The 14,610-nt window shown below is 52.0% G+C and overlaps 1 protein-coding gene across 1 annotated transcript; it reads left to right on the top strand.

The window, feature by feature from the left end:
• The first annotated feature begins 9,463 nt into the window (after window positions 1-9,463).
• Window positions 9,464-13,998, top strand: Pou5f1 (POU class 5 homeobox 1). Its single transcript, XM_075979358.1, has 5 exons — window positions 9,464-9,853; window positions 12,420-12,540; window positions 12,756-12,886; window positions 13,356-13,514; window positions 13,604-13,998. The coding sequence occupies exons 1-5, from the start codon at window positions 9,464-9,466 to the stop codon at window positions 13,868-13,870; spliced, it is 1,068 nt and encodes a 355-aa protein (XP_075835473.1). The 3' UTR covers window positions 13,871-13,998.
• Window positions 13,999-14,610: the final 612 nt, after the last annotated feature.

Here is a 14,610-nt window from a genome sequence, read left to right as displayed (position 1 = left end):
AATAAATCCAGGTTTATTCTGAGCACAGCATTCCTGGGTGGCCCCAGGGGAAGTTGAGGAGACCATGTGTTTGTTCTGGGGGAAGCATCTCTGGGGAAGGATCATCATTTGGCGAGCTCTCTCAGGAACAGGTCTGGACTGAGGCATCTCCAGAGGGTTCTTGGGATGGAGCTTCTAGGAGAACATTCCAGACTCTTTGGGTATATGGATGCCAGGGGGTGAGGTGATGTATTAACAAAGGTTACTGAAAAAAAGAGGCCCTGAATTTGAAAGAGACCAGGAAGGAGTACCTGGGAGGATTTGAGAGGAAAGGGAAGGAGGAAATGGTAGGATTATATTATAATCTCAAAAATTAAAAATTGACCCCCTTACAAACATAAAATCAAAGCAAAACAAACAAAAACTCCCCAAATATATGAAGCTGATTTTATTGTGAAAATTTGTTCTGCTTTGTGTGGGTCTGGCGCTAGGCTCTGGGCTCCACTCTTCCTGGGATCCTGGCTACATTTTCCTGCCTGAAGATCTCACCCCTGATTTCCCTTGTTACTCCCCAGCGGTGCCAACTTCCTGGGTATGGATACAGGAAAGGGTGGGATGAAATATAAGACCACGGCTTTGCTCAAGGCTAGGTCTCTACCTCTCTAGTCATTGCCCCCAGCCTTCCTTAAAGGAGAAAAGAAATCCAATCCCACATTTCTTAATCCAGGAGCGACTTTCTTCCGGGAGTGCCCCGTCCCTGTTCCAGCAGCTATAAAGACAGGGTCCTAAACTAAGCTTATTCTATCAGACATCACCTTGTTTCCAACTAGCAGATAACCTTGGGTCTACTCTGAACCAAGGTACCACTCACTCACTGCACACCTCAGCCTGGCCTTAAGGTGAGATCCTGCCTCTGCCTCCCCAGTACCGGGATGATAGGCTTGAGCTGCAGCACCTGGCTTACATCTTTCTTTCTCCCTTTCTTAGCGCCCCCACCCCAAACCCCTTTATGGCTGGGTCTCACTGTCCATCACTGGCTGGCCTGAAACTCAGAGATCTGCCTGCCTCTGCCCCCAGCATTACAGATGTGCGTCAATACACTCACGCTTACATTATTAAAAGATTTTTTTATTTATTGTGTATACCACATTCTGCCTCCATATATGTCACAGGCCAGAAATGGGCACCAGATCTCATTATAGATGGTTGTGAGCCACCACATAGTTGCTGGGGATTGAACTCAGGACCTCTGGAAGAGTAGCCAGTGCTCTTAACCTCTGAGCCATCTCTCCAGACCCATATTACTATTTGTGATTATCATGGTTATTTTAGGTGTATTTATTTTGTATGTGTATGAGTGTTTTGCTTGCATGTATATGTATCATATGCATGCTTGTTCCTCTCAAAGGTCAGAAGGGGACATTGGATCCCTTGGAATTGAAATTTTCAGCACCTACATGGTGGTAGGTGCTGGAAACTGAACCCAGGTCTTATTTAAACTGTTTTTGTCTGTGTGAGCTTATATACCCTATATGTGTGTGACCCTGTGGAATAGAAGAAACTCCGAAACCTGAGTCATAGATGGTTTGGTTGTGACATGTTATGTGGGTGCTGGGAATTGAACCTGGATCCTCTGCAAGAGCAGTCAGTGCTCTAAACAGCGGAGCCATCTCTCCAGTCCCAGCCCTTAAATTCTTACTATATGGTTTTTGCTGTTGTTTTCTTTGCAATACTGGGGATTGAATCGGGAGCCGTGTGTGTGTTTGGCATGTGATCTACCGCTGAGCCACGGTCCCATATAGTGGCGTGGACTGTCCCTTTAATCTTGTCAGGCTGTGGTGGGGTGCAGATGCGACCCACCCATGGCCTTCCGCTTCCTAGGCCAACACTCTCCAATGAGCTCCTCCCCAGCCCATCTCATTAGTTTGACCCCTTCCCAACGGTCTGCCAGAATGAAGCCGCAGGACATCTCTCTTGGAGTTTGAGAGCAAAAATTGTAGAGAGCAGAAGCTGGAAAGGAAAGTTAGAACTCAGGAAATCAGAGCAGGGCTGGGCATGGGAATACACGACTCGGGTCTCAGCACGCAAAGGCAGAGGCAGGAAGACCAGCCTGGTCTATACAGAAAGCTCTAGCCCAGGCAGTGAGACCGTGTTGGAGGCGAGGTCAGAGAGTCTAAACACGAAGATCTCAAGCAAGCGTCGCTTGATCTTCCCGTGGGGTTTTGGGTGGGCTTTTATCTCCCTCTCCTGGAGGAGACAAGTGAGGAGGTGGTTTGAAGGGACGAGGTCCGTGGTGATGCAGGAGGAAGCCACTGGCTGCAGGGGACGCAGGGCAGAGTGTGTCATAGTTCTTTTTCTGGGCGCTCAGGTGACGGAGAAGCGGTACCTGGGAGAATGAGTGTCTATGGGTGGAGACGGGAATTCCAGGTGTTCCGGGAGATGGGAAGAGCTACAGCCCGGCTTTTTTTTTTTTTTTTTTTTTTTTTTTTTTTTTTTTTGTGACAGAATCCACATCCTCCAGAGCAGGGTGGTCTGTGAGCCACCAGGAAGGCAGAACACCGGGGTAAACCCCCGTGTAATCATAACTGCTGCGATGCCCTTCTCAGCACGATGGGAGTCTTTCAAATGACAGTGTTACAGAGAAGGGAAGGACTGAGATGCTGTCCTGACCCAGAGTGAACCCAGGGAGCTGGGTTCTGGGGCCTCAGCACACAGAACAGGTGGGGCCCATGAAAGGGAAGGTGGAGATGCTGAGGGCTCCAGGCTAGCCGCAGGTCCTCTCCTTCAGCCTCTGGGCATGGTGGGTAGGGACTCCAGGAGCTCAGTTCCCAGCACCTGTAAGCGCACTGCCTAAAGTTCTCCTCCTCTGTTTACACGTACTATAAATTAAATTTGATTAAAAAATATTTTAATTATTTATCTCATTTAATTAAAAATTATTTTATTTTAAATTTAAATATAGATTATTTATCTGTTTATTTCTTTGTTTGGTTGGTTGGTTTTCCGAGACAGGGTTTCTCTGTGTTGCTTTGGAGCCTGTCCTGGAACTAGCTCTTATAGACCAGGCTGGCCTCGAACTCACAGGGATCCACCTGCCTCTGCCTCCTGAGTGCTGGGATTAAAGGCGTGCACCATCACTGCCCAGCTAAATATAAAAATAGAAATATTTATTTATTTTATTTCATTGAAACTACTTAATTATTTAAAAGTTATTTTAGTTATTTTGGTTTTTTGAAACAGCCCTGGCTGTCCTGGAACTTATTATACAGACTAGGCTAGCCTCAAACTAAGATATTCTGCAGGGATGAAAGGTATCTACCACCACACCTGAGATAAAAATTTTATACTTTTTTCCGCTTCTCTCTTAGCTTCAGTGGTCATCACCTCTTTTAGCCAGTGTAACTCCAGGAGCTCCAGTCTGTCGGCCACAGCCTGTAGCACGTGGGTGCACTCCCCAAAAGCCAGAGCTTGGCTCTAAGTGCATCACATCGGGCTGTCCTCCCATCAACAAACTGACTCCTTCACTCTGGCTCTCCCAAAAAAATTTTTTACATCAAGAATCTCAAGACTTGGGTTGGTCATGGTCACGGTTCATACCTTTAATTCCAGGAGATAGAGACCAGCCTGGTGTACAAAGTAGTTCAAGGCCAGCCGTGAAACCCTGTTCATTTAAAAAAGCAATCCTGGTGTGGTGGCCCGTGCCTGCCTTTAATCCCAGAACGCAGAGGGAGGTGGATCTGTGAGTTCAAGGCCAGCCTGGTCTGCAAAAGCTAGTTCCAGGACAGGCTCCAAAGCTACAGAGAAACCCTGTCTCAAAAAAACAAAATAAGATAAAATAAAATAAGGGCTGGAGAGATGGCTGAGAGGTTAAGAGTATTGACTGCTCTTCCAGAGGTCCTGGGTTCAATTCCCACAACCACATGGTGGCTCACAACCATCTGTAATGAGGTTTGGTGCCCTCTTCATGCCTGTAGGTATATATGGAGGCAGAATGTTGTATACATAATAAATAAGTCTTAAAAAATATTCCCAGAGCTGTCTACAGTATCTGTAACATCTATTCCTCTTGCACAGGATAGAGGACGGGGCCTGGGTAGGGGTGGAGGTGGGCGCATCCCTGATATAAGACTTTAAGACAATTCTGAAGCCATTTCTGACAATTCTGAATCCTCTCAGCCTCTGTGCCATAGTGCTTCCCCTCCTCCCCTGGGAACCAAGGACCTAACAGCTACACTCGCACGTTCTTAGTTCCTGAACAATTACCCATATACGGATGTTTTGATTCGGTCCCCTGGGAAACGGGGTCAAAATGACCTCTTACCTCATCTGATCTGGCAACAGCTCTCCAGCCAATTATTGGTAATAGCCCTTTTGAATAAGCCAATCACAACCCCCCTTGCTTCTCTGGCCTTCTCCTTTAAAAGTAGCCTGTGCCAGCTATTCGAGGTCTCTCGGCTTCCTGAATGCTGGGGGACCCTGTCATGACAGAATTAATAAAATCCTCATGCTTTTTCATCGGCTGTGGTGTGTGCGGTGGTCTCTGGGGGCGACTCCTCGTCGGTGTTTAGACGCTAGGGTCCAACGCTGAAAAGGACTGTTCACAGCTTTAGAGCTGAGCTCCACCTAAAAGGGCCTCTGAGCCTTCCCCCTCCTCCCAGTTTCTCCTGTTTTTTTTTTGACACAGAGTTTCACCAGGTAGCTCAGGCTAATCTTTGATTTCCTGTACTCCTGCCTCAGTTTCTGAGTGCCCAGATTACAGGATTTGACATCTTGCCCAGTTTGGGAAATGTTTCTCATGGGTATCCAAGTACTGAAACCCAAAGCCACACCGGACGTGCAACTGCTCAGGTCTAGCTTGATCAGACTTGAGGAGCCCTGCCAGCCTTTCCAGGAAGGCCGCCTGGAGGTGGAAGATGGAGAAGATGGGAGCTTTCACCTCACCAGGTCCCCTCCCATCTCTCCAATGCCAAATTTCTCTTTACAGAGAATTCCCCTCCCAACATGGAGCGAGGAGGACAGGCATATGTGTGGGAAGGGACAGCGGTTTTCTTTCCAAGGTGGAAGAAAATGGTGAGTTAGGCCAGGCATTGTAGTGAACACACAGAGACACACACTTCACGTACTCACACAGACATGCACACACATACATGTTTCTACCCTGTGTGCCCCAGGGATCAGATCTAGGTTGTTAAACTCAGCAAGTACCATCACTCACTGAGCCATCTCCACGGTCCTCCTCAGCCTGCCCCAAGTCTTCCCGATCAGGCACGAAAACCAAGGCCAGGAAAGGGAGCTGCGGTTGCAGTCAGCTAAGGAATCCAAACCAGTGTGGAGAACTCTGGTTTCTTCCTGTTCCCCACTCCTGGCTCTCACCTGCGCTTTGGGAAGAGAAGTGGCCGGCCCCCTGGGGCCGGCGGCTGGAGGGCTGGGTGCTGACCAGCAGGGGAGGCCCTGCAAATGATCAGGGGAGAATATTTTCTTGCCTGACTGAGCCCAGGTCTCTGCGGTTCCCCATTTCTTCTCTCCCCTTTGCCTCATAGGGAGACAGATCCCAGAAGCTAAAATCGTGGTTTCCAGCTCTAGTCTAGTAGTCCTTCGTGTGAGTCCGTTTCGCTGAGTTTCCAGGTGCCCTGCACCGCAAACCCAGCGAGCCAGCGTTGGCTGGGCTCACGGTAGCAGAGCCGCCCATCAAAGCCTCTGCTTACTTTGTTTTAGACCAGGTCTCCTGTGGCTCAAGCTGGCCTGGAGACTCCTGTGGTTAAGGTTGGCCTTAAACTCTCTTTTTAAAGAAATCAGAGCGGGCTTGGTGTCGTACGCCTTTATTTCCAGCACTCTGGAGGCAGAAGCAAGTGGAGGATATCGGTGGGTTTGAGGCCAACCTGGTCTACAGAGCCAATTCCAGGAAAGTTATGTTGGACTCTAGCGTCCAAACACCGAGGAGGAGTCGCCCCCAGAGACCATCTCACACCCCACAGCCGATGCAAAAGCATGAGGATTTTATTAATTCTGTCATGACAGGGTCCCCCAGCATTCGGGAAGCTGAGAGACCCCGAATAGATGGCACAGGCTACTTTTAAAGGGGCCACAGAAGCAAGGGGGGGGTTGATCTTTGACTATTCTGATTGGCTTATTCGAAAGGGCTATTATCAATAATCGACTGGAGAGCTGTTGCCAGATCAGATGAGGTAAGAGGTCATTTTGACCCCGTTTCCCAGGGGACTGAATCAAAACATTTGTATATGGGTAATTGTTCAGAAACTGAGTATGTGCATGTGTAGCTGTTAGGTCCTTGGTTCCCAGGGGAGGAGGGGAAGCACTATGGCACAGAGGCTGAGAGGATTCAGAATTGTCAAAATGGCTTCAGGATTGTCTTACAGTTAGGGCTACAGAGAAACACTGTTTCTGGGGGGTGGGGGTCGTGTGTATGTTTGGGTGTGTGCATATGGCTGCAGATACCCACAGAGGTCAGAGTCTTGGGGGTTCCCTAGAGCTGGAGTTAGAGGTTATGAGCCACCCAACTTGGGTGCTGGGAACAGAATCTAAAAGGGTCCTCTCTTAAATGCTGGACCGTTTCTCCAGCCCCTGACCTTGCTCCCAAGGGCTGGGATCACACGTGTAGACCATACGTGTGGACCACCATGTCTGGATTCCCATCACACCTTTGTGCCATGTTGGTAGGCTGCCCCTGACTGGAAAAGTTGGTGTCATCTGCCTTTCCTGGTTCCCTAGGCGGACTCTAGAGCTTTGGGACAGGTCTTGGCTTGGTCCTAAAATATGGTGAACATGGAGACTTAATAAATTTTGGCTGTAATTTGGGGGATTTAAGATATTATGGTGATATAGGGAGAGCTTTCTCAAAGAAAAAAAAAGATATTATGATTCTCTAAGACCCAGGAAGCAAGAAACCAAGTCAGCTAAGCCACCAGCCTTCTGATCTCCAGGGCCACCGGCTGACAGCACAGAACCAGGCCGGCTGACAGCACAGAACCAGGCCGGGGAGAGCCTCATCTTCAGGCCAGTTCTGAGGTGACTTGCTGGGACAGTTGCTGTTAAGGTGGACATTAGACTCCAGGAATGCTTAGGGCCAAGCCTGGCATCGACAGTCGGTCACTAAGGAGCCAAGCACTCAGAAAATGCCTCCTGCCCTGGCCAGTGGGTCACCACCTGGAGTAACCACACATTATAATCCTTGAACCGAGGTTGGGAAAACAGGGCAGCAGGGGAGGAACAGGGCCTGCTGTGGAGAGAGATCTCTAGGCGTTAGAGGCTGGTGGGTGGAGGAGCTGGGTGTGGGGGGTTCTAGCCTGCCCCTCCCCCCGGGGAGGCCAAGTCTGCAGGGCAGACGGCAGGTGGCTGCAAGACAAAGGTGTGTGATGGTTCTGTCTTGGGGGCAGAGAAGATGGGTGGGGTGGGGCACCTCTCGCCCTTCCCTCCCTTAATCTGCCTCGGGGGCAGTTCACGGCTGCCTCGAGAACCCAGCACCAGCTGTACGTCTGTAGATTGTCAGACTAGAACTACAATTAAGGCTTAGAGCTACGAAGATGAGCGAGAAATGAAGGGCACGGTGCAGACTCGGGAGGAAGGCCAGAGAGGCTCAGAGAGACGGCTCCTGCCACCGCCAAGCCCAACAACCCGGTCTGACGAAGAAGGGGACCTCCACCCGTGCTCTGCGGAACACACACACACACACACAAACACACACACACTTAGGACGTAATTTTAAAAAAGTCTCTCAGAGAATAAGGTGAGGTCATTGCTCATTCCAGTTATCCCAGCTCTTGGAAGACTAAGGCAGGAGAATTGCCCTGAGTTCAAGGTCAGCTTGGTACCTAGAGGTAGGCTCCTTCTCCAAATAATAAATGAACCAATGACAGAGGCTGCTGACTGCATCAGGAGACTCCCCAAGGAACACTCCGGCTCTCGTAGGCAGCTAGAGCCACTGACCCTAGCCAGCCGTCTCTCAGGCGGGGACAGGGCCCGGGCTCAGAACTCTGGTCTGGCTGTCTACACTGTGGGGTGCTTTGGCCCTGAGCCCTTTTGGGGCTGTGAGATACACCCTGGGGACTTCATTTAGGGCAAGGTGTCGGTGTCAGTGCAGACAGACAAACATCCTCCCTAGCAGACAGGCTCTCCGAGGGCTATTCTCTTGCAAACGTAACAAGCACCAGGCCAGCAACCAGGACCCTGGAGGATTCTCAGGCCCAGAAAATCCCTGCAGGAAAGCTAAGGGTAGGCTTCCTGCACCCCTCCTCCTAATCCCATCCCTCAGCCTGGGGAGCTGGGGGAGGGGTGGGTGACGAACACCAGGACGAAGGGAAGCTGGGTACCCTTCTGAGTCTGAGGCTCAGTCTTTGAGGGATTGGAGAGAGATGCTGAAGAGCTCTGAGAGGAACCTTGTGTGAGGGGATGGGGCTGGGAGGGGGTTGGGGAGCAGGAAGTTGTCCCCAGGGGAGCCATCCAAGCCCATTCAAGGGTTGAGCACTTGTTTAGGGTTAGAGATGCCCCCTCTGGGGACCCGGATTGTCCAGCCAAGGCCATTGTCCTGACCCTCCTCCCCCCCAGTCCCCTCCCAGGCTTCTTTGAACCTGAAGTCAGATTTTTTTCCCCTCTACACACCTATTACCCTTTGGGTTTCTCCACCTAGGAACAAGGCTGGAGGCCTGGGATGAGAGGTGGGGGAGAGAGGACTAAACCCCTTGAGGAATGAGATGCCCAGGCCTTGACTGTGAGGGGATCGTGGGCCTGAGTGGAGGCCTCACAGTGGGGGGAGGGGAGTCCCTGATTGGCTCGTCATTAGCCTTTGGACAACTTAGGTTGGGAGATGTATTGGGACATTGCGGGTTGGGGCTGGGGGCCCGGAGATGAGGAACCTCTAGAGTCTGGAGGACTGAATGGGCATGGAGCGCCAGCCTCGTCCGCCACCTGCCCCCGGAGACAGGGTGGAATATTGGGCTTTCCCGGTCTCTGGAACCTACAATTCTAAATGGGTGGATGTCCAGCTGGTAGCACACTTTGTAAGTTGAAGAACTGAGGGGTGGCCCCAGAAATACTTGGGACAGGACATTCAATAAATGTTGGAGCCTCTAAGAGGGGCAGTGAAAGGCGGAGCGGGACAGTACCAAGCGGCTTTGGGGTGGGATGGGGGAGCCAAGCACTTGTTTCCTGAGTAATGTGGAGGTGGTCAACTCCGAGGTGTTCGGGGCCCACGGTAGGTGTGAATAGACGTTGAGAGTTGAAAATGAAGGTCCCCCTGGGGTCCTGCCCTAAAGGTTGCTCCCTCAGGATCGCTTCCAGACACACGCGGGCACCTTTCGCCTCAATTTCTCCCACCCCCTTGGCCCACTCCTCCACCCATCCAGGGGGCGGGGCCAGAGGTCAAGGCTAGCGGGTGGGATTGGGGAAGTAGGGCGGGAGAGAGGTTTAAGCAGTCCCTAGGTGATCCCTCCTTCCGTCAGGCCCCCGGCTTGGGGTGCCTGTCTTCCCTATGGCTGGACACCTGGCTTCAGACTTCGCCTTCTCACCCCCACCTGGTGGGGGTGATGGGTCGGGAGGGCTGGAGCCAGGCTGGGTGGACCCTCGGACTTGGATAAGTTTCCAAGGGCCTCCAGGTGGGCCTGGAATCGGGCCAGGGGTTGGGCCAGGCTCAGAGGTGTTGGGGATCTCCCCTTGTCCTCCGCCATATGAGTTCTGTGGAGGGATGGCATACTGTGGACCTCAGGTTGGACTGGGCCTAGTGCCTCAAGTTGGCCTGGAGACTTCGCAGCCTGAGGATCAAGCAGGAGCGGAGAGCAACTCGGAGGGGGCCTCCCCTGAGCCCGGCACTATCCGCCCTGGTGCCGTGAAGTTGGAGAAGGTGGAACCAAGTCCGGAGGAGGTAAGTGAGATCGGCCTGGGACGGTCGAGGGGACATGGCTGCGCTGGCAGAGGCGGCAGCGAAGAGAATTGGGAGCTTGCAGGACAGTCTTCCTAGCAAAGAAGGGGTTGTGGTGACTGTCTATTCCTGAGAAGGACACTGTTTGAACTAGAAGCCAGAATTGCAAGAATCCGAAACTGGCCTGTATTCTTCCGGCCTGTCCTTGTCATGTCGACGGTCACTATCTGGGCCTGACTGTGCCCCAGTGTTGGCCGGTTTCAGCTCTTTCTCCCTCTGCACTTAGCCCTTCTGGGGACTTGGGTCTCGGTCAGACCCAGGCCCTCAGGTTAAACATGGCTGGAGGGTGAAAACGCTTATCTTGGAGTTCTTGTTACTCCAAAGCTTGGGTGTGACTGACCGCTGATAGCTCTGGGCAGCCGGAGTTGGAGTTGGGTTCACCTTCAGTCAAGTTTAGGGCTTGTCTGTCCTGCTTCTGCTGCAGACCCATGCGTGAGTGACCATTACTCTTAAAACACCCCGGCACCCCCTTGTAGAGAGCTGGAGGTGCAGATTTGATCCGTTCAGCCCTACTTCCGTAAGTTGTAAACGCACTCTGGTAGGAGATGCTATCGCTATCTCTAGATCGTGCCGCGAGTGCACGAGCTTTGCTGAGTGACTGAAGGCCTCCAGCAAGCCCTGGACGGGACCGCCGCAAAATGCGGGGCCGCCCTCGGAAGCAAGTGTAAGCAATTAGCCATCAGGGAAAGGTGAGTGGACGCTGGTGCCGGCCAGTATTAGCAATTAGTGAGTTCGAGGCTCCCTCCCCAAGTGTCTGTTTATGCATTATCTCGCATCCTCTTAGCTACCAGGAGCCCCCTGGGAAGGCATTACTAGTTTATCTCACGTCTTAAGTGGCCTTAATGAAGCAGGGAGCTTGAACCGTGGTTTACTTTATCCCAAATCCACAAAATAGGATTTAGAAAAGCTGAGGCGCCAGCTGAGGGCACTTGATCTTTGCGGAGCGAGGTTGGAGACGAAAGTCAGTCTGTTCGAAGGTGGTAAAATCTCCGTTGAAACACCTTCCGAAGTTTGTGCTACCGCGTTGGGCTGTGCGTCGCTGGCTGCTGGGTTGGGTTGATCAGCATTAACTGGAGTATCTAAGACAGACCTGCACCTTCGCTCCTCCGACGTGCTCTGCCCCCCCCCACTCCCACCCCGCGCAGGCTCACTTGCGCCACCAAATGACCGCCTCCTTTTCCATCTTCTGTTAGAGATAATCCGAAATGCCTCCCGCCATTTTTGTTCCCGTTCACTCTGAGGCTGCCTCCGCTCTTTGGGAAGCGGGCTCCACTGGCCATCCCATATCCCTCCCCACCTGGGCCCGACCGCCACTGCCTGCCAAGGCCTTAGTCGGGCTCTTAGTTTTCTTTTTTGTTTGTTTTCCCGAGACAGGATTTCTGTGTGTAACCTGGCTGTCCTGGAACTCACTCTGTAGACCAGGTTGGCCTCGAACTCAGATCCACCATCCTTTGCCTCCCGAGTGTTGGGATCAAAGCCTTGTGCCACTAACCGCCCGGCTTATTTCGGTTTTTTTCCAGACAGGGTTTCTCTATGTGGTCTTGGCTGTCCTGGAACTATGTAGATCAGGGTGGCCTCAAACTCACAAGAGAGCTGCCTGCCTCTGCCTCTGAGGGGAGTGCTGGGGTTAAAGATGCGCCTCCCAGCCTTAATTTTAAAAACAAACATTTGTTGTGCTCGCAAGCTTGCCACCGTGCGTCTGTGGGCATCAGAGGCGGTATTTTCTACACTGCTTATTCTGGGGATCAAGCTCAGTTTGTCTGGTTAGCACCAAATCCATATTTTAAAATGTGTGGTAATGCCTTAGCTTCTGACGCATCGTCTACCATCTTAATTCGACTTGTCATCTGCACAAGCTGCTACCCTGCCCTCCTGGCTTTCCACAGCTCATCCCTTAGCAAGGTTTTTTTTTTCTCACACATTGGACTGTCAGCTCATGAGAGCAGGGCATTTGCCTGCTTTGTGAGGTGTGTGGTTTCTAAAGGAGCTCTCCAGCGCGGTGGATCCTGTTATCCCCAGGGCTTGAGAGACCAAGGCAGGACAGCTACCTAGCAAGTCCCTGTTTCAATATCTCTACTTGTACTGTGTCAGTAGTTTTGAAACTTCAAGGCAAGCTGGAAGGGCGTGGAGTTTGGAGTCCAATGGACCTGGTGCTCTTTATTTCTGCAGTCCTCCTGCCTCTGTTTCTTGAGGGCTGGGATTTCATGCAGGGATTACCTGGCTCTTTCTGTAGTCTTAAAACTTACTAAAACTGGGGTCACATGTTGCCAGTGGGGCTGTTCTGGGTAATTTGTTAGCAAATGGGAATTTGCTGGGATGCTCGACCTGTGTTCTAATGCAGGGGACACTGGGTAGTATAGGTGACCGGTTGCTAGGGAAAGAGCAATCCCTGCCACCTGGGGATAGAGAGCAAATGACATCAGCAGACCGGTTTTTAGTGGGCAGCCTGAAATGCTGAGATCTGGGGATCCCAGGGGCGAAGACTGACAAGTCCTCTTTCTCGCTGCAGTCCCAGGACATGAAAGATCTGCAGAAGGAGCTAGAGCAGTTTGCCAAGGTGCTGAAGCAGAAGAGGATCACCTTGGGGTACACCCAGGCCGACGTGGGGCTCACCCTGGGTGTTCTCTTTGGTGGGTTTTCTTCTGCATGTTCTGATCCCACAGCCGTCACAGCTCTCAATGTAGTTGCAAGGGGAAGGGCGTTTTAGGGGCTACCTCTCGTTCACCTGTGTAGAGGGAGATTAGAAACTTGAACTGCCTCTGGGAAGAGGTGGGAGCTTGCGAGGAGGGGTCTTGGAGGCCCTGCACGCTACCTTACTTCCCCTTTGGCCTGCGTGGCTCCCCAGGAAAGGTGTTCAGCCAGACCACCATCTGCCGCTTTGAAGCGCTGCAGCTCAGCTTCAAGAACATGTGCAAGCTGCGCCCCCTGCTGGAGAAGTGGGTGGAGGAAGCCGACAACAACGAGAACCTTCAGGAGGTGAGCTTCACGTCCAGTCCCCGTGCCCGCCCCCCCCCCCCCCCCCCCCCCCGCCGCCATGATGCGCAGGTATGCACAGTGCCTTCCTCCCAGGTACCAATCCCACCGGCTCCTTCCATTCATCATTGCTTGAAAAGCTCCCTCTCCGACCAGAGATGCAGTTCTGTGTCTTGTGGTTGTTTCTTCTCCCGCTTCTAGTGCTGAGGATTAGAATCCAAGGCCTTAATATTTGCTATTCAGTTTCTCTCTTCCTGGGGCCCCCTCATCCCAGGTTTAAGTCTGATGTAACGTAGTTCTGGTCCCTCCCCAAACTCCGTTCTGCTGAGAAAGGCTCAGAGATTTAATCTAGGTCTCCCCCACCCCATCCAGGATTCTCTTTTCATTATAGTATTCCCCTTCTCTGGGGTCACATCCAGTCAACGCTCCCGTAGCAATTTGCTCCCTGACAACCCCTTCCGCCCATGTCCAGATATGCAAAGCGGAGACCCTGGTGCAGGCTCGAAAGAGAAAGCGGACGAGCATTGAGAACGGCGTGAGGGGGAACCTGGAGAGCATGTTTCTGCAGTGCCCGAAGCCCACCCTACAGCAGATAAGCATTATCGCCAAGCAGCTCGGCCTGGAGAAGGATGTGAGTGGTACCTGGGTCCCCATTCTCTTTTCCCTACCTCTGGCTTCGGCACCCGCGAGCTGATGCCAATCTTCTCTGTACCATCCTAGGTGGTCCGGGTGTGGTTCTGTAACCGTCGCCAGAAGGGCAAACGATCAAACGCTGATTATTCCCAACGAGAAGAGTATGAGGCTGCCGGGTCCCCTTTCCCAGGGGGACCTGTATCTTTTCCTCTACCCCCAGGGCCCCATTTTGGTGCCCCAAGCTATGCGAGCCCCCACTTTACCACACTCTACTCTCCAGTCCCGTTCCCTGAGGGCGAGGCCTTTCCTACTGTTCCCGTCGCTGCTCTGGGCCCTCCCATGCATTCAAACTGAGGCGCCAGCCCTGCCCGGGGATGAGGTGAGCTGAGGCGAGGGGGAGAGAGGTAGATAGAACCTGGAGCCACCACAGCCTTGGGGTGAAGCTCCTTTACTGAGGAGGGGTCGCAAGCACAAAAAGGGTGGGGAAGATGAAGTTCAGTGATGCTGTTTTGATCGTGAGCCTGTCACTCATTTTGTTCTTAAATAAAGCCTGGGACACATTGGATGGCTAAACTGTGTGCGTCTTCCTTCAGTTACTAGCTAGTCTGGGGATAGAGAAATCCAGTAATGGAGCCTCATGCCCAGGCAGTCCTCAAATAAAGGCGCCTGCAAACTCTTGGGTTATGAAATGCCAAAGGGATAGCTGGGATTGGAACTCAACCTACAGAGCAGAGTTTCTGTGTAGCCCTGGCTGCCCTGAACTGGAACTCAAGGTCTACATGCAGTTGACCACCCAAGTGCTGGGATTCAAGGCATGCCTCGCCATGGCTGGCCTAAATTGTTAGTTTTTATATTTTGTTTGTACGGGTGCATTTGGGACTTGTTTTATTTGTAAAGTGACTATGGGGGTCACTGGATCCCCGGGAACTGTAGGTTCTGGGAACCGAACCTGGGTCCTCTGCAATTTTCCTAGACAAGGTTTCTCTTGTGTAGCCGCGCTGTTCTGGAACTCTGTAGACCAGGATGGCCTCTGCCTTTATGTCTATCCGTGGCTCTTAGCTGCTAACTGCTGGGCCATCTCTCCCACCTAAAAA

The sequence above is a fragment of the Microtus pennsylvanicus genome, chromosome 7 (assembly GCF_037038515.1).
Source record: "Microtus pennsylvanicus isolate mMicPen1 chromosome 7, mMicPen1.hap1, whole genome shotgun sequence".
Lineage (NCBI taxonomy): Eukaryota > Metazoa > Chordata > Mammalia > Rodentia > Cricetidae > Microtus > Microtus pennsylvanicus.
This window is presented reverse-complemented; position numbering and strand designations above follow the sequence as displayed.

Coding starts and splice junctions, on each gene's coding strand:
- Pou5f1 (XM_075979358.1), top strand. CDS start 9,464: ATGGCTGGACACCTGGCTTCAGACTTCGCCTTCTCACCCCCACCTGGT. Junction 12,541..12,755: donor CACCCTGGGTGTTCTCTTTG/GTGGGTTTTCTT, acceptor GTGGCTCCCCAG/GAAAGGTGTTCAGCCAGACC. Junction 13,515..13,603: donor AGCTCGGCCTGGAGAAGGAT/GTGAGTGGTACC, acceptor GTACCATCCTAG/GTGGTCCGGGTGTGGTTCTG.